This window comes from Sprattus sprattus (assembly GCF_963457725.1).
Source record: "Sprattus sprattus genome assembly, chromosome: 5".
Lineage (NCBI taxonomy): Eukaryota > Metazoa > Chordata > Actinopteri > Clupeiformes > Clupeidae > Sprattus > Sprattus sprattus.
In genome coordinates this window covers 11758300-11778003 of record NC_137924.1, presented here as the reverse complement: position 1 = coordinate 11778003, position 19704 = coordinate 11758300, and the positions used below count along the sequence as shown (strand labels likewise).

The following is a 19704-nucleotide window of genomic DNA, read 5'->3' as shown; positions in this document are numbered from 1 at the left end:
TCTGACTAGAATTATGAGTATGACATCGTCAGGCTACTACTTTCCACTACTTACAGCCCTGTCACATGTAAAGCACATTGTTATATGTATATGTTATATGTAAACACCCCACCCCCATGTGTACATGTTCTCCCTATGTGTATTGTTTTTGTATTTATTGTGATTTTTGTATTTATTGTTATTCATGTTTGTTTGTAAGTGTAAGCTACTGGATGACCTTAATTTCCCTCGGGATCAATAAAGTATCCATCTATCTATCTATCTATCTGCGACCCTGCCCACCAAGGGGAGCACACACCGAGAGACACAAACCTCCTATTCTGTATCAGCCATGTGGGGCTACAACCATACCAAGTTTGATGTGGCTCGGCCTAGTATATGATATCACTGAGCACAAACTAGTGAAAAAACACTACATGACCGCCTGCCTGTGTGCAGCTGCGGTCAAAGCTAGACGCAAGGCAACAAGCTGAAAGAAATTCTGTTTGTGCCGGTAAATGGATTTCATAGAGCAGAGAAAGACTTTTTATGCATCAACATGAACACCTTCAAAGGAGTGCGTGTCACTGTGTGTGAGTGTGTGTGAGTGTGTGTGTGAGTGTGTGTGACTGTGTGTGAGTGTGTGTGAGTGTGTGTGACTGTGTGTAAGTGTGTGTGAGTGTGTAAGTGTGTGTGACTGTGTGCATGGGTGGTGGCCAAGTGATGATATAACATCACTTTAATTTCTTATCTTTCAATTGCATATCAAATGATGCAAAGGTTGAGACAAAAACTTGGAGAGACTTAAAAGGCAGTATCTGACATCTCAATAACAGACAAGATAAGAAGTCCAGAGCAACAGAAACCTAGATATAAACCTACAATTCATCAAAGAACTTGGAAATCCTCGTCATCCAAAATGTATTTTACCATACACTCTATCAGCGGTGCAGATGGGTTTTTTGAACTGGGGGGGACGCTTACATTTTTTTAACGTTATTTACTTATGATTGTCGCCTTGCACAAGGAGAGTGGTGGGGACAGATCGGGGTCACTATGAATCTGTGCAATCTGCGCCCCTGGACTCTATGAGGACAAGAAACCAAACTACTTGATTTCTTCTCCGAGCTCAGTGGATGGGGCTGGGTGAGGCTTTGGAAAAGGACTCAGAGTGAGACTGGTGACCCACGCTCACTTGGCCCCTCCCTTCTTCGCAGGCCGCCCCAGAGGACATGCTGTGTCTGTGCCACTTCCTGTTAATCAGCTCTCCGTGCTGACACGGCAAACTGCCGGCCCAGCCCATAGGTTGATGCCTCAGCGGCCACCACCACCCAGCCCTACTCAGCAGCCCTGTGCTAGAGCAGACACATAGCATTCACACATACATACACACACACACAACACATCACCACATATCATTTACACACACATACAACACATCACCACACAGCATTTACACACACACACACAACACACATCACCACATATCATTTACATATACATACAACACACACACACACACACACACACACAACACACATCACCACATACCATTAACACACACACACACACACACAACACACATCACCACACACAACACACATCACCACATACAACACGCTTCACCACATACAACACGCTTCACCACATACACCACACACACACACAACACACATCACCACATACAACACACATCACCACATACAACACGCTTCACCACATACACCACACACACACACAACACACATCACCATACACAACACACAAACAACACACATCACCACATATCAATTACACACACATACAACACACATCACCACACACAACACACATCACCATACACAACACACAAACAACACACATCATCACATACAACACACATCACCACACACAACACACATCACCATACACAACACACAAACAACACACATCACCATACACAACACACAAACAACACACATCACCACATATCAATTACACACACATACAACACACATCACCATACACAACACACAAACAACACACATCACCACATATCAATTACACACACATACAACACACATCACCACACACAACACACATCATCACATACAACACACATCACCACATACAACACACATCACCACACACAACACACAAGTGCAGTATGGAGAATGTAGGGTGATCTACTGAAGAAATGGAATATAGTGATCATAGTAATGTTACTGTAACTACGAATCATCATGTTTTCATTAGCTTAGAATGAGCTCTTCGTATCTACATAGGGGTCCAGTCCTCTTCCACAGTGACTGCCATGTGTCTTCGCTAGCCCGGAACAGAGACACCAAAACACAGGCACTACCGAGGGCCCTTGGCATTTTATGTATGCTACTGATGGCCACCGTAACTTCTCCTACATGTTTACAAGGGGAGAGTTATTCACAAGCTTGCAAGTTTATTGAGCGCTTCAACGTAGAACTAACCCAACGGGCTGGGCACCACATTCTAACTACTGGCCAGCCGACTCAGTTGTTCTCTATCTCCCCAAAAGTCTGTCTCTCTTCGTCTCTGTTTCTCCGGGTCTTCATCTCAATCCCTGTACCAAAATAAAAGTACCTTCACATTTTTACATGCTACACATAACAAATATACCCTTCAACCTGACCTTCAACCAATTTTGATGGCCTTATAGAATGGGTATAGAATGAATGAAGTTGGTGGTTCTATAGTTCACAGGGGTGAATCTTATTCAAAGTCAAAAAGATGCTATTTAACTAAACAATCGTATTTTCATTTAAATATACTTGTGTGTTATGTGTTGATTCTACATTCATTCTGTGATTTTACATTTAAACATCCATTATAACAAGCTTCAGATCACCATACACATACACACAAATACAACCCACATCACCATACACAAACACACACACACACACATACAACCCACATTACCAAACACATACACACATCCTACACAATCATACATCAATGTGCAAAGGCAGGTCACCATATCTATCTACAACCCTTTTACTATATAATAAACACATTTACTATCTATAAACACACCAGCAGTATCAACACACACCAATGCACATTATGAAACATGCACGTATCTGTAATAAAGACACACGTCCACACATTCATCTCCCAGCAACTTAACTAAACCTCTCTTCAAATATCTGTAGATCACTCAATATCTGTAGTGATCTTACATGATAGTGTGTCAAGTTACGGAATGTAAGGGAGGGGATCAAAATAGCCAAACAAAGAATATTATGACACAAAGCTACCCCCTATGCATGCATGTGTGTCTGCGTGCGCTCGGTGTAGGGGATTCCTCTGTGCCTACACTGTTGAATAAACATTCTCACAACTGCCTCTTCGAATAACACCAGCTAAGCCCTGACGTGTGCAGAGAGGCGGCCATGCCTGACAGTCCTCACTGTGGCCGGTGCTGATGTCATGGGAATGCCCCCCGCCGCCTCCCAAAAACAAACGCCATACCACCACATCTCCATCCCATACCACCACATCTCCATCCCATACCACCACATCACCATCCCATACCACCACATCTCCATCATCAGTACTGGAAGAGAAAATAAATTACAAAAGAACAAAGTACAAAACAATTCCATTTCTATTTATTTTAAAAACTATTTCCTCTATGTTCACATTTTAAGGATGATAAAGGATGGCCAAGCCCCATCTCCCATCAAAACCCTTTGAAGGCACCATTTAACACCACAGAACATCTTGTTAGAGTTGAGCATTTTGATGTGAAAGCACCCGGAGATGATGAATAGAGAGCTATGGGAAAGACAAGGAAAGCCTGTCACGTCTATGCGTTCTGCATTGCTAAACACAGGAGCCATGAATAAGAGATGGCCTCCATCAGCTACGCTCTGCTCCGTCTGGCCCCGCTCTGTCAGCGCGCGTCGCCACAGGCTTTCTGCAGGGCAGGGAAAATGTGCGTGGGTGAAAGACAGGAGGTCTGCTCCCTGGGAGTCCCTTAAGCCCAGGGCCCGACTCGAACAGCTCGGTTCCCCAGAGGATGAGATGGCTGGGTGCCCCTCAGAGACAAGCAGGTCCGTAGAACGTCTGTGCGGTCCATTTTGTGCTGAAAAGCTCAGAGCGTGTCAGCTGCTGTTAGTAACAATGAGAGGCCAACAGGGGCTTCACAGGGCCATGGTGCTGCTCGGGGGCTGGGGGGTTGGACTGGTTTACACGTGTGATGGAATGAGAGGGCAGCTGTAGGGATATGGTATGTATAGAGGAGAGACAGATTATAAGGAACATGGAAAAACCCTATGTAGTTACACGCTTGTGATGCAGCTCTGAAGAGCACAGCTCATTTGCAAGAAGTACGGTCATTCTGATGAACATTCTAGGGAACATTGGGTGGATGTGCCATGTCAAGGCGTCATTCATTACACAAGAACTACACAGCCTTCCAATGTACAGAACACTCTCGTCATGGCTCTGACAAACATGTAGAGTCAACATGTTTTACCACTGTGACACAGACACAGATGCTGATGCCGAGCACTTACAGTAATACTGAATCAAAGTTATTGTTTGGTCCTTTGATGCTAGGGCATTGTACATTAGCTGACTTTTATGTACAGCCATAGAGTTGACTTGTTTTTTTTTTATAGTAAATTAAGCTAGAGAACAGCAACAAAATGTAATTAGATGAAGAAAGAACTGGCAGACACACCAAAATGAACGAGCCATGGACAGTGGTGGATTTCTTTCAAGGGTAATGTAAATGTAATGGCGCCGCGTCGTCCAAACTTTGATGTCATTATGGGTCACTTATACAGTACATGTCAAATAAGCTAATTCTGCTTTAAAACCACACTGTGACTGTCATGACAGTAACTGTCAAAGGACACAATCAGTTGAATGATTTCATCAGTGTATATAATACTGTCAGAGAACAGGAGCACACGACTTATACAAAGTCAAGCTCCCACAAGAAGATGCTATGGAACCAGTGCAAACAATTATATGTGCACGTTCAATCTAACATGACTGAAATACAGTTAAAAAAAGTCAAACCATGCAGTACAAAGAAAATACTATACTAAAACACTGTGCTTTTGTTGAAGTTCATATGCCATGCTAACCCAAGAATTCAAACTGGATTCCCAACCACCGTTCACTCCCCACCTCACCCAAATATAAAAATAAATCCTGCCCGATGTGACAAAGAACCCTGCCTTAGGCCCAAGGCCAAAAGATACTTAAAAGCAGCAGTCCACCAGACAAAAAACACTTCTCACAGAAGCTAAGTGCAAACATACAAATACAGACACACACACACACACACACACACACACACACACACACACACACACACACACACACACACACACACACACACACACACACACACACACACACACACACACACACACACACACACATACACACACACACACACACACACACGGCAAGACAGACAGATACACAGACTAACCCACAGACAAGTGAGAATAATGAGAGTTGTGAGTACATCACTGAATGGAGTGTAAGAGTAATTTCAGGCCAACCTTTCAGTAAGTCACAGAATTGACTTTAAAGCACTTCTGCTTGTTTCTAAATCATTAGATTTGACAGGACCAAATTACCTCTCCGATATGTTTCAGCAGTACACACCTGCTAGACCTCTCTGATCACTGGGGAGAAATCTGTTGGTAATAAATCTGGAAGCAACTTCCTGATGACATCAAAGGTGCTCCAACTGAATGAACAGAATTAACTCTACTTTTTATGTATTTACATTTTACTGTTTTAGCTTCCTTTTATATGTCATTTTACAATGCACTTGACAATGCTCTTTACCTTTTTTAATAATCTTTCTCTCCTTTTATCTGGTCATTTGTAAAGAACTTTGGTAAGTTGAATAACCAATGTGTATGAATTGTGCTATATAAATAAACTTGCCTTGCCTTGTCTTGCTTTGCCTTGATGGTTGGCAGTTTTCCACGCTGCTCTGTCAATACACACAACCAACCAAAATACACCCCACACATACCAGACACACACACACACGCAAAGACGCAAACCACATAAACATTCATATGGTGCTCAGTTCCCAGCCTCGGAGAGGATACACAACAGAAACACAAACCCTCGCCCAACTCCCTAACCGCAGTCCACCTCCACACCCCAGAGGAAATGGATTCTCCCACTCAGGAAACCCCAGTGCTGTCTCCATCAGGATGGCAGGATTCTCTAGACACTCTGTCACCTCCTTGGCCATTCTGTGCCTTCCTGGTGCTGTTCCCATTCCCCTCACGGATGACCCCAAAGGCACCCCAACCCAAGCCTCTCTACCAGGCGCTGTTTCCTCTTTTCTGTAAACACCCAAATACCATGGAAAAGTGGCCATGGCTTTACAGTAAGTGCCCACCAGACAGGGAAATGAAACCATGGCGTAAAGAAACCACGGCGTGTTTCTCCGGAAAAAGACAACCAGAATGATTTAGCTGCATTTTCCTACCATGCAAACCCAACCACTCCACCGAAATTCCCAGTAAAATGCTTGATTCTCTTTGACATGGAAAGGAATAACCGTGGTGATGTCATATAACATAAGGGATGCACGTGTCATACATTTTAGCGATATACTGTATATCAAATAAAACTGCAAATGCCACACTTGCCCCTTGAGAGGGGGCATCTATATCAACACCTCACACTGTATCTGAGTCGTATTACTGGACTCCAGCGCATCTCAAAGAATCTACAATTAAACAACAAACCTTATGAATAACCAGAATAATTATACATATAGCAAACATAAGAAGAAGTCTCAGAGGATATGCCAGGTGCACCGACATGTTGTGTTTTTTGACTTCTCAGTGAGCCTTCACAGTTCTCTTCTACATCATGCTACCCTCTAGTGGACAAAACCTGATTTAGTATGCCTTTTGAAGAATATCACTGGATGAAAGTTTTTTTGCCTTGGAATTATCTGAAAGACTTGAATATGAGGTGAATGAGGAATAGTATTGTGTACACAAATCTCACATACATTTTTCTTACATTTTTCCAGTTTTGCAACAGGCCTTAAACATATATCTGAGTACTAGAAACAAATGATTTATTAAACACTAATATTGCATACCCTAGTCATCAAAACTAAAGGACAATCTAGGGTAAGTCTAAGGAAAACATTGGGCGTTGCATATAACCACTGTTCCCTGAAGGAGAGGAACGAGGTACAACACAGATGGTATGTATCCATTAGATAGCATGCCTGCCCACAGATGCTACATCACCACTGTCTCCTCCCCAGTTCAACCCAGTGCTCATCTGCTGTGTGGGGCAAACTAGTGTTGTACCTCTAGTAGTGTTGAACTGATTCTCAGTTGTGAAGAATAAAGACGGCAATGTATCGACTGGAGAGTTGCTGGGCCTGTTATCCCCTGGTGGTGAGACGGGGCCAGGCAAGAGGTGAGGGACGGCTCCACCAAGGGATGGTGCAACAACCCTGACGTTTACATATATTCATTTATCAGACGCTTTTATCCAAAGCGACTTACAAGGATGCATACATATTTTTCACTGATGGCACACTGCACATCAGGAGCAATTAGGGGTTCAGAGTCTTGATCGAGGACATTTCGACAGGGAATCGAACCTTCGGATTACTAAACGACTTCTCTACCTCCTGTACCACTGTCAACTTCTCAGCTCTGTCGTGGTCCAGGAACAATTAGTAAACGGGCACTAAGGTGAGGTTAGACATTGGCTTATTCCAGGTCAATGTTAGTCATGAAATCCAGAAAGAGTGACAGACACTGTTTCATCGTCGTCTATTGCCAGGTCAAAAATATCCTTGCCGTCGCCCACCGCAAGTGTCGCATTCTGCTGGAACTGGAGAGACGAATGAGCTGGCTCTAATTCGCACAGCTCCTCCACCTGATCAGACCAGCTAGCACCTACTTCTCCAATGGGCTCCATCTAACCCTCAGAGTTAGTCTGAGATGGTTTGACGGATTCGGAGATGAGAGGGTCACGCTCTAATCCTGTTCGGAACAGTTGAACTGCTTTTAGAGAAACTGCTAACTTGCTACACTTTAGAGAAACTGGTAACTTGCTACACTTAAAAACCAGCATAGACAGGCAGTGCAAGGTTGATGAGTTCAGAGTGAGGTGATGTGGTGACCTGGCTTATGTAGGCAGGTGTGGCCTCTCTATGTCAACACACGTCATCGGCCTTTTAGGCGAATATAAGTGTCTTCAGTCAGACACACAAGGGTGTGATACCCCATGCTATCTGTGTTGTGCCGAGTGAATCAACTGAAAGGAAACCAACCAGATCTCATTAACAAAAATATCTCATCATGATGATAATAAAAACTTCTTGCTGTTCTACCTTCATGACTATATATCCGCACCTATACAGTATATTCAAAGTCCATTGAGTATTATTTATATTAGTTTTTTTTTTTATCAGCAATTTGGCCCACATCTTGGCCCAAATAAACATACAAACTTCGAAACAAAAATGCACAAAATGGTTAGAACTTGACCGACCAGTCGTCATCATGCAATCATTCTAAGAAGAGAGAAGACAGGAGCATCCTTCTGAGTCGCCTTCTGAGTCGCCTCACCTCCCACAGGGCCTTGAACTCCCTCTGCTCGATGCGCAGCAGCTCGCTGACTTCCCGTGTCACAATGGTGGCGTGCCGGGGGGTGTTATCCAAGATGGACTCCCCAAATGCTGTGCCAATGCCCAGAGTGCAGATTGTGACCGCATCCTTCAAAAGAGGGACCGAGAGAGAGAAACAGAGAGACAGAGATATGGGCAGAATTGAGGGCAGAGAGATGGGAGGAGGAGGGGGAGGATGATGAGGACAAATTTAATCAGGTTACATTCACTCAATTTAAAATGTGCCTAAGAAAGTGGATCTTGTAGTGGTGTGGTTCCATCCTCTGGCAAAAATGGAAAGAAATGTAACACCTACACACACACACACACACACCACACACACACACACACACACACACACACACACACACACACACACACACACACACATGACAAGTACCACCAGGAGGGGAGAGCAGGCAGGAGACAGCCACAATAACGCTAAAAGGTCCCTGTGGTCTCAAAGGTTAGAAATCACTGTCAGAAGGCTCTTAACGCACACATTTCTAATTAGCTTAAAAAGAAATCCGTGTCAACATGCCAATCAAGATTAGGGAGTGCTGTTTTTTAGTTAAAAATGGTAAGCAGACATAACAGTTGATAATGCACTGATGATATAGACTTTATACGTTATACAGTAAGGTAACAGTAAGGTTAGTCCTTATGTATCAAGTCAGCTAATAGTGATATCTGTATTTCTGTACTAGAGGATTGTGAAATGTGGCATTTTTGTCACAAACAGTATAGTTTCACAAAGATCAAACCTTTTAAAATATCTATATTTGATAACAAAATATAGTCTCTATGCAGAAACATGGATATAGAACTTATAGAATCAAAAATCTACGATGAACAATAATAAAGGTCTGTACCTGGTGATTAGCGGTCTCTGAGATTTTGACATCCAGTGATCCGGATAAAACAGCATACCAGCTGGTCCCAATGTCCCCCTGTCTGTACACTGCCATAAACAGAGAGAAAGATTAGCCCTGAGAAATTGCCTGAAGCCTAAAACTATACCTAACAAGAGGTAACAGCTCTTGGTGAAACACTGTTGTTTTATGCTGACACAGCAGAAAATTCAACATGGAAATGTTAATGAAATTGTTATTACAGTATGGTAGTAATCCATGACCTTGTTTTCTTTTATGCTTTTTAGTGGAATTAGTTTGCAACCTACACGTGATCCCCTTCTCCAGACATTCATAAAATCCACACAGGCATATCTCCTGCAGGAGGTTAGGGTTGAATCTCTCAAAAGCCTTCACGTTTTTCAGACGGGTCAGTATGATGTCCACATCCTCCCCTGAACGTTCTGTCGGCCTAGACAAAGGAAGCATATTTCTTTGGCGTCAGTTGTTTACCAAACCATCCTTTATTAAGAGAGAATGTGAATGTGGTCTCTCTACTTGCATCCAGTACTCATGTTTGATGTAAGCTCGGTTGCTACAGCAACACCCAGCAAATCAGGCTTTGCTGGCCAGCAACATTGATAAGAACAGATTTTCTCTTTTGAACATGCACAAATGTATAAGAGTGATAGTGCTAATGGGTTGATTGCATAACAGACCATGAAGTCTGTGTTCTCAAACTATGCGCTGAAGGAACTCAAGGCTGAGAGTTTAAATGCAAACCATTAGTTAGGCTAGCAGATGACTTCCAAATATCTGGTTTTACACAAGTTCTTCTTTTGTTTTCTTTCTTCTGTGGTTATTGTTTTCATTATTGTTTTTGTTGCGATACCTCTAATCTTTGCATTGCATTGACACGGTCTAGAGAAACAAAATACCTACGCAGGCTATTGTTGTCATGCATAATGATATGGATCTGTCAAGCATAATAATCTGGTGATATTTCTTCATTAGTTCTACCTTATACCCTTACTTACTTAAAGTTTATACAGCATACATATAAAACATATTGGGACTGCTGCATGCCATGCATGTTTCAGATGCAATACATATTCCACAAAAGCCCAACCAATACCAATTATGGTTCAGCATTCATCAATTTTAATTGAAATTTTCCATCTTTGCAGAAATTCTTGGCAGTCTTGAACAATCATGTTTCTGTCAACATCTAGCTAAATACTTGCAAGAACTTGCAAAAACTCAATAGTTCTTTACTGCTACATCAAAGACCGGTTTCTAATTACATCCTACAGACTTACTCAAACAAAGAGGCCATATGTTCAGATGTAAAGGTGACACACAGTGACACACTGATTGTTTTGCTACCTGGAGCTGCAGGACCCCAGTGCCAAGAGGGTGATGCAGCATAGACTATAATTACCTGTTACACAACTGGCCTAGCACATCCAGACTGGTACAAAAGTAAATCCACTTCAGGTACATTAGCAGACTGAAGTGATAGCAGCCCAGCTAGTGGGACGCTTTGTGAACTATTGTAATAGTGCATGTACAGGGCACACAAAGGCACATTAATTTGGAGATAAGAGAGTCTGTTTTGAGCTTGGGGCATATATATTTTCAAGTATTCTTTGATGCCGTGCATAGAAACACAATAACTTCATTTTAGAGAGGCTTACTCATCAGGTAGAGGATGTACTTAATATTTAATGCAGCCAGCCTATTTAAACCTCACAGGATCAGATAAGATACAAAAAAACGTGTAGTGACAAAATCCCCTGCTTAGCGCCCACAGGGCTTGTTTCCTAACATAAGCCCCCTCTGTTGAAGAGACATCCGATTATTTACAGGTAAGTCCCTACCAAATCAACCCTTTTATCCGCGCTAGGTAAACACGGGACACTGTGTAAACACATCTGCCGAGACTGCGGCACAAAGCTCTCGAGCTCAAGCAGTCTGTCAGACTGCACTTTGAACCTCTTCTCTTTTCTCTTCCTCTCTCTCTCTGTTGGGTCGCTCTGTACATCTATCAATCTATCTATCTTTCTATCTCTCTCTCATACACACAAACACTCTCTTTCCTCCGGGACAGTCTCTCAGTCTCTCTCTCTTTAGTCTTTTGCCTCAGCGTTTCTATGTCATCCTAGCTCTCGCCCTTCCTCTCCTTCACTCCCTCTCTCTATCCCTCCACTGTGTCAGCTGTCTCCTTTTCCCAGCTGCCTCTCTCCATCTCTCTCCCTCTCCTCTCTCCATCTCTCTCCCTCTCCTCTCTCCATCTCTCTCTCTCTCTCTCTCTCTCTCTCTCTCTCTCTCTGCCCCCAAGTACTCTGAGGGGACTGCAGAGGCAGTGCTTTGCTGGAGCACTGGAGCGTCTCACCCCGCAGTCCTGTCCACTGCTCAGCACGGAGCACAGTGTCCACAACCTTGATGCCACGGCCCACCGGAGGGGCTTCAAATGTAGCAGCCAGGAACAGAGCTGTTGGCCTCGTTTCATCCTAATCTCTCAGACGAAACACATTTTTCGCTCCAGCTCTCTCTACCAAAGCAGGGCTGGCAAGTGTGTCACTCAAAAGCACTAAAGGCTGGCCAAAAACAACAAGCCTCCCACCTGTGTCATTTAAGGTGTCGGTGTCCCAGTTTTGCTTTTTTAAGCATTATGCAGGAAATATCTCCCTGCACTTTAGTGGGTAATACTGCCTGTCTTGACAGTAAACTGGATAAGTGTCCTATAGATAAGACTGTTTCTATGGAACATCAATTGATAGCTTCACTGTCAAACCACTACAAGCTAAGTGTATGCACTGTGGTTCAGCTGACCGACCCTAACTCATTGTATGGGACTACTTCTTAACACAATAAACAGTGTTAATGTTGACCATCCACCCATGCTCGGCAACGCAAAGACTCGTAAAAAATGCCAAGTGTATTGATCCACAGGGAGATGATCCCATTAATCCTTGATGTGCATGCCTCTGTGAGTCTATTAAGCCATCAGTTGGAACCCTGTATCTATCATTAATACATTATGAGGAACACTGTTGGCCTCTGGCTTTGACATTTACATACTAAATCATATTCTTCCAGCAATTGAATCTATAAGGTGATGAACTACAGATTTATAATCGGGGACCTGGGACAGCCTTTCAATTAAATGTATTTTAACCATTAAACATTGCATCTGTTCCTACCCTACTTAACTGTTTGACTGATAATGTATCATCCCAGTCCGTCACAGCAGTCACACACTCTGTTTACCTAACACCCCTAAATGCACGGTAGGCAGACAGGACTGTACCTGCCTCGGAATCAAAGCCCTGACCAATAAAAATACCTAATCTGCCTGATGACGACCTGATGTCAAGGATTTCAAGCTTACTCCCCGCATAAAACTGTACCGTGCATGTGTTTGATGGCACGCTGCAATTCCCTATGAAAACAAATAACTGGAATCGGGGGGAACCTCCTGTGACTGCGATGGTGTAGTGGGCTGCAGTATAGAGGTTGCGGTTCGATCTCTCTCTCTCTCCTCCAGGTGACATTCGCCCCGTTTATCATGTATCGCCTTTCACGTCCCGTTTATTTCACCACATAAATGTCCTTCAGCATGGCAATAACAGCACTGTAAATAAACTGGGACCACTGCATGTGTTTCACATGGTGCAGTTATCTTTTTGATTACGGAACGCTGGCTGCACCGGGGGAAACGGATGATGTGTCCCTCATGCCAAACTGCCTACTTAAAGAACAAAAACGGTGTAGCACTATGAAATTACATTAACAATCACCTGTGAACAAATCGCACAACAGAGGCAATAGCTACGTGAGTTTCCCACCGAAATGTAGTTTGAAGCTAGGAGTAATGGTGTGCTGTACAACACAACAGACTTGAATCCCTTAAAAATCAGTCACTACACTACAGTCGCAAGCAGAGAATTCAGAAGACGACTACTCACTCTCATGCGAAGGGAAATAATAGTAGCTAACTTACCTTTTGTCGAGACAAACAATCCATTCTGCAGAGGCAGAGGAATGGGTAGAAGTATGTGCTGCTACCATCTTTGGCGAGATCATGGACCCAGAGGATTCTAGGCACGATTTACATCACTTGTTAATTAGCTGCTCCTCTCTACGGATGAACTTCAACACATGATCACCTGACCCATCATGCTTAAGAAGAGGTGCACCTCCCATGCTGGTCATAGCCTACACCACGTAAAACGAACGATCACTAAATGCGTTATCATAGGATAGCCTACATTCGGTGGGTGTTCAATTATGAACCACTTTAAGAAGTTATAGTAATATAGAATAACAACGTATTTGTTGCGTTTTATTTTGTAAACGGTTTGGCATGATGTGTAGAATGAGCAATGTAGAACCTAGCCTAATGCACTGTTTAGTTTTTCATTTATTTTCACTTAATAAATATAACAATAATCGTTATAATGAATGTCTAAGTTATTTATTTCTTACAGGGCATTGGAATAAATTAGTGTCTACATGTTCATTGTATTGAAGAGTTTGTCAAACGGAGAGATGTAAAACACAAATCATTTTAGCAGTGAACTGACAAATTTCTTATTGTCTCTGTAGTCGGCTATGTCGTGGATTCCCTTTGAGACGGCATAAACGCAGCGAGGATCAGGCACCAGGCGCCGCTGTGACAGCTGAGTGGGTGGGAAAGATGCAAGAATGTTTTTTCCCCCTATTCTGTTGTGCCGCAGCCTGCGAGCGCAGCGGTGAGTTCAGCATAATTCCCCTCTTGTGATTCCCAGTGTACCCTCCCAGAGAATGGGTGTGGGTTAGATTCAGAGTAAGAAACTAGGGACAGAGGGAGCACTGGCCCACTTCAAAGTGGTGGTTAATTTACTTGCCTCTGACAGTGATAGGCAGTTTTCCTGTTTCAATATATTTCAATCAAAATGTCACAGAACGGTAGACCTACACTTTCAGTGCCCATATTGTGAAGGGGTCGTCAACTGATCTCCAGAGGTCTCTTTCACAGGGCACCCATGCCCATTCAGGTAGATTGATGCCCACCAGGGCTCCCTGTGAGTCTCCCTCTTCCCTCCACACACTTTTGCACGAAACAGGCCCGTAATACAGACCCTGCCATAGTACAGTATGATACTGTTGCCATAACAACCATAAAGACATCCCCATTACTATTTTGTACAGTAAAAACTGGGGTGTGGAGACTGCCTTCGAAAACAGTAGTCATGGTTGTAGAGCAGCCTTTAATGGCCCTTTTCCCTGACTGCAGAGTGATGGTGGTCCTTTGATGGTTCTGATAAAGCCAACACAGTCATGTGCAGTACAATATGTGTCACCGCATCTGTGCAGCTGGGGTATATCACCAGCTTGACAGCAAATGTCTGTCTCAAAAGTAAAAATACACACTACCGCTACAGTCACCTATGGCTGGCCTATCGGATTGCGAGGGGAAACTGCAACTCTTGCAGACAGAGGGCAGAGTTAGAGATGGATATGGTGTAGCGCGCAGATGTGTGGAGTCACATAATTAAAATGTCCACTCAGCACCCCGGAGGAATGGGAACTGCAGGATATTAGCATACAAAGCCAGCAGGCTGCCCCTCTCTCTTTCTCTCTGTCTATCTCACACACACACACACACACACACACACACACACACACACACACACACACACACACACACACACACACACACACACACACACACAAATACTGTGCTGTGCTGTGCTGTGCTGTGCTGTTGTTTCTTAACACAGCCCACATAATCACACCACTGCCATTCTGTTTATCCACTTAAAGTTAACTGTAGGGTACTGTTACTGTTAGCATCTCACACTTCCAGTAACGACAGCTACGTACATGACACAACCTCAGTGTTCAGAGGGAATGATTATCACAGTCAGAATTATCTGAATGATCACTTCCCTCATTATCCCCTTTCCTTGGTCACTGTAGGTGACTACAGCCTATAATGAATGTAGTTGTTCTAGTGTAGTTATTATCAACTATTGCAGGACTGGAGAGCATTAGGGACGTATCTATTTTATGTAAATCCACAGAGAAAAATGTTCAGTACACTGATTTAGTACGCTGTTATCAAAAAAAAATCTGCATAATTGTTCTGCATAATTGCGGTATTTGGGAAAGTGGGATAAGGTGAGCCAGTGGGTAAGTTCACACACATCCTGTATCTGTCCAACCATTATAAACAGTTTGTCAGGTGACCCTTAATTTAGTTTTCATTGTCCATTTTCATCTTGCTGAGGACAAGAGAACCATGTGGATGAAGTGGTAGCATATTTTTCGCTTGTCAAAGGTCAGGTTTAATCAGTCTCACATCAAAAGTATTTTTTCACAATTTAAAAAGTTATATCAGATCTATCGATGAACTTGCAGTGACAAGACATGTGAGTGATGTGTAGCTCCGGGTCACTAGTCAAGCACTTTTCCCAAAATGGTGGCCGTGGTGCAAAAAGAGCAAAAGCTTTGAGAGCAAGTTTAACCGGTAGGCCATCTTACCATGTTTGATAAACTTATGAAGTTAAGTAAAATATTTGACGTTTATGTTGCATCCTAACAATGAATAACTACATTATATTTCATATTTTAGATGTAGCATAACAGCTGTTAGGCCACATAATTACAGAAGAAAAAGCGATAGGGGCTCTATAACCCTAGATTTGATCTGGCTTCATGAGGATGATGTAGAGGTATCATTCTTGGTTTGCTATGCTAAATAGCTTTTTTTTGTACATATGTTAGTTTTTATGTTATTTGCTACAAAGTTTGCAGGCATATGGATATTAAGAACATTATGTGACATGATGGTGATGTTACATTTATAGGCTTAAATGTTGGCTATTATGCCAAACATACAGTTGAGAGTCTACACAGAGAGTGGAAAACAAGACCACCCTTTTTGAGACCCCATATTGTAATGTCTATCTGAGCTAGGCACACTGTTAAGGTTGAATCGTGAACTTGTGTTGGATGCATATCTCATATTCCCTTGGCTTTAGGTTTCAGAATGATTACAGCAATATTTCTATTGAAATCAATGACATTTTTTCTTGAGTACAATAACAGCAACATATTTTAAAAATTGTATCATACTTAACACACAGCTTCCCTCAAAATCAACTTGGAGAGCTCTTTTGCCATGACACACCTAAAGACACTTTCTTTCTTGCACTGTTCCATTTTTGACCAGAAGGTGGAAGCATATACAACATATACATTACCTAAAATACCTCCTAGACATGGCATGATCAGTGGGTTGATTCAGTACAGAGATTAAATAAAATGGAAGAATTGTATTTCAATTATTCTCAAGCCTCTGTTTTGACACTGTTACAATAAAGAAAGAATGCATGGACCACCTGTCAATTTCCGCAGTGTGGATTGTTATATTAGATTGAGTAATACAAAATCAGGACCAAACTTGGACATGCTTTTCTTGAATGCACATCACACATTCTCCACGCTGGACTCAGCTGCTAACGGCAGCCTCAAATATAATGCCACTCCCCAAATTCTGAAAACATTTACAGCACTCAGTCATCGCCATTAAGAAATCTGATCTGCCCAGTCAGTCAAATGCGTCACACAGTGACTCAGTCACTCACTCAATCACGTACTATAGACATTATTAAATGCAAAAAAATGACTGGCTGTTGATTTGTCTTGTTCAGAGTCTACCAGTTGGAAGTTATTTAATGTTGTTAATAGTTATTATGTTATATAACGTCTTCATGAAAGGTGTTTTAAAAACAAGGCCCACTTACACCTACTCAATGTGTTGTTGAAACATGTGAACATGACATCGGTAGCACTTAAAAATAAACACAGTTCATGCTGATTTAATGCATGACAAACAGCATACTCAGTGCAGTATTATTAAACTAATATAGAACTGCATCATTACTAAAAATGTCCGTACTCTAACACGCTCAGTCACATTATATATCTGCCTTTCATAGCTGTGGCTTGGCAGGTCAGGATATCATGTTGGAGACACTACCTACTCCTGCAGAGCAGAGGTGAATAGCCCCTGACCTCCTTGGGCTTCAGTAAAACCTCTATGCGGGAGCGAAGGAATAGTTGAGGGGTTGCTGTGGGAACAGTGAGCCTGACAATGCCTCCAGAGAGGGAGGAGAAGGCTCACAGGCGGTCGCTCACATGGCTGCATTTCAGCACCCTGCTGTGGTTGCCAGGTGATAATCCAATGAACCTGCAATAGTCAACTCATGTAAACAAACATCCAGGTTCAGGGCGCTAGCACTGCTTCAATTCCAGCAGCTGGCGACAAGCACTAGTGCATGTTTGTCCTGTATTGACCACAATGCCTTTTTCATTATCAGTATTTGCTGTGTCACAGGCCCTGCCCTCAGTGCCCTGACTTTCACAATAACACTTCAGCCATCGTGATAAATTTGTCATACATTCCTGTGGCTGAACATTAACAATATCATGAATTGCCAGAAAGAAACAGTCAATGCACTTTTCACAAGAGCATCACATAATTGAAATATATAACGTAGCACAACCTGTAATAACCTACACTTCAAACTGCACTCAGATACAGGACATGCTGTTTCAACCATGCAATTATTTAGCCAAGGCTATTATGACCCTCAAGTGTAAACAGCAGGGTTAAATGTTGCTCATCAGATAACAACTCTAATCTAAACAAACTGACTCAATGCAGATAGGATCACAATACACTTCTTCTTGCCTCCAAAAGAGTAACTCAGTACAAGATGAGAGCCTGATCTGCTCTAGACTATAATTCAGTCAGAGTGAGAACTATATTTTAGAGAGGACAGTAAAAATGTGAAAAAATGAGGAGACATGTGGATAGTGTTATCTGATTGTTCTCAATTTGAAATAACAGATTTAGTCTCTCTCTCTCTGCTAGACTCAATGGTGTCACTGTGGGTGAATTTTTCATGTTTCTCACAATTAAATATGAATATTGGGTGTTCCCCAGGGCAATTACATAAACTGCATAGACAAGAGGGAGAAGTAGATCACCATCTGTGGGGTCTCTGTCTGCAAATTCAGTCAAATTCAATTTCAATGAGAAGACATGAATTTTTCATAAGATGGGTCTTTTAGAGAGTTCTTGTGTGATTTCCTCCTGAAAACAGGTAGGTGGTATTATATGTTTATTTTTCGTTTGAAGGGTTAGAACTTAGAATGTGTTATCAAAACATATTTGCAGTCAACAGTGAATATTAACAACCTCATTTCCAGTAAAATCCTATGATAAAACACTCCCCCGCTAAAATCAGACCTCTGATTGAAATATGTACACAGATAATGGACAGATAATGGGCAAGATTATTTGTCATTGTAAAAAGAGGTTTGAGGTTCAAGGTGCATGCATTATGAAATTGCAGGTGCAAGTAATACAAATCCAAAAGCTAGAAGTGTTCTGTTACTGTTTTCTTCCTTATATTCTCCAAAGAAACCTTTTTCAAGCATAGGCAAGCCCCCTCATACTCCCCGCCCGTCCCTAACCCTCAGATGAGTCAGTTCTCTGGTTTTCCCAGGGAAAATTAATAGACAACAGACCTATCCACTACACTTCAATCAGATAAAATGCTGAAGCTAACGAGTGAAAGACACATGCAGAAAAACTGTTGCAACTGTGTTGTTATGTTTCTGATGGACTGTTTAATCTAACTTGCAAATGTTGTTGTTGTTGAAATCCAGCCATGTCTGGTCAGTCTCACTTGTGACTTGTTTTAAAATGTTTTAAGAAAAGTAATCTAGCCCTTTTGTAACTGTCCTTGGAACCTGTTTAACAACTAGGGCCCGCATTATATTGCCTCCATTTTACTGTACAGTGCTGACACTGATGTTCCTCTCCCAGATGCATCCAAGGTTCTTTCTGTGTTTTCCAGCCTCATTAGAACTGGCTCAAAGCACCAGCACATTCACAATTAAAGCCAGCAAAGTTCTGAATGGAACACGCCACATGGCCAGAGATGTGTGCATCCTTCTCTGATTGCTCCAGAGTTTTGTGACCTAGTTGCTTTGAAAGTGCGATCTGGGTGCCTTCACACCATACAAAGGCTAGGTCTCTCACTGCTTGAAACACTGGGAAGCAGTCTGCAGGGACAAAGTACTGCGTGCCAACTGTGTGTTTTTGGTGGACTATGCATACAGATTTGTGAATGAATAGGGTTAAATGACATTAAGTAGCCT

At 42.4% G+C, this 19704-nt stretch overlaps 1 protein-coding gene across 1 annotated transcript in view; it reads right to left on the bottom strand.

Annotated features, from left to right (window-relative positions):
- rapgef4a (Rap guanine nucleotide exchange factor 4a) overlaps nucleotides 1-13569 on the bottom strand; it is a gene marked incomplete at both ends in the record, with an annotated part of 39642 nt that extends 26073 nt beyond the window's left edge. Inside the window, 4 exon segments of the mRNA XM_080839413.1 lie at nucleotides 8592-8738; nucleotides 9502-9590; nucleotides 9810-9952; nucleotides 13487-13569. Of these exon segments, the coding sequence (XP_080695539.1) occupies nucleotides 8592-8738; nucleotides 9502-9590; nucleotides 9810-9952; nucleotides 13487-13569 (462 nt within the window).
- Nucleotides 13570-19704: the final 6135 nt, after the last annotated feature.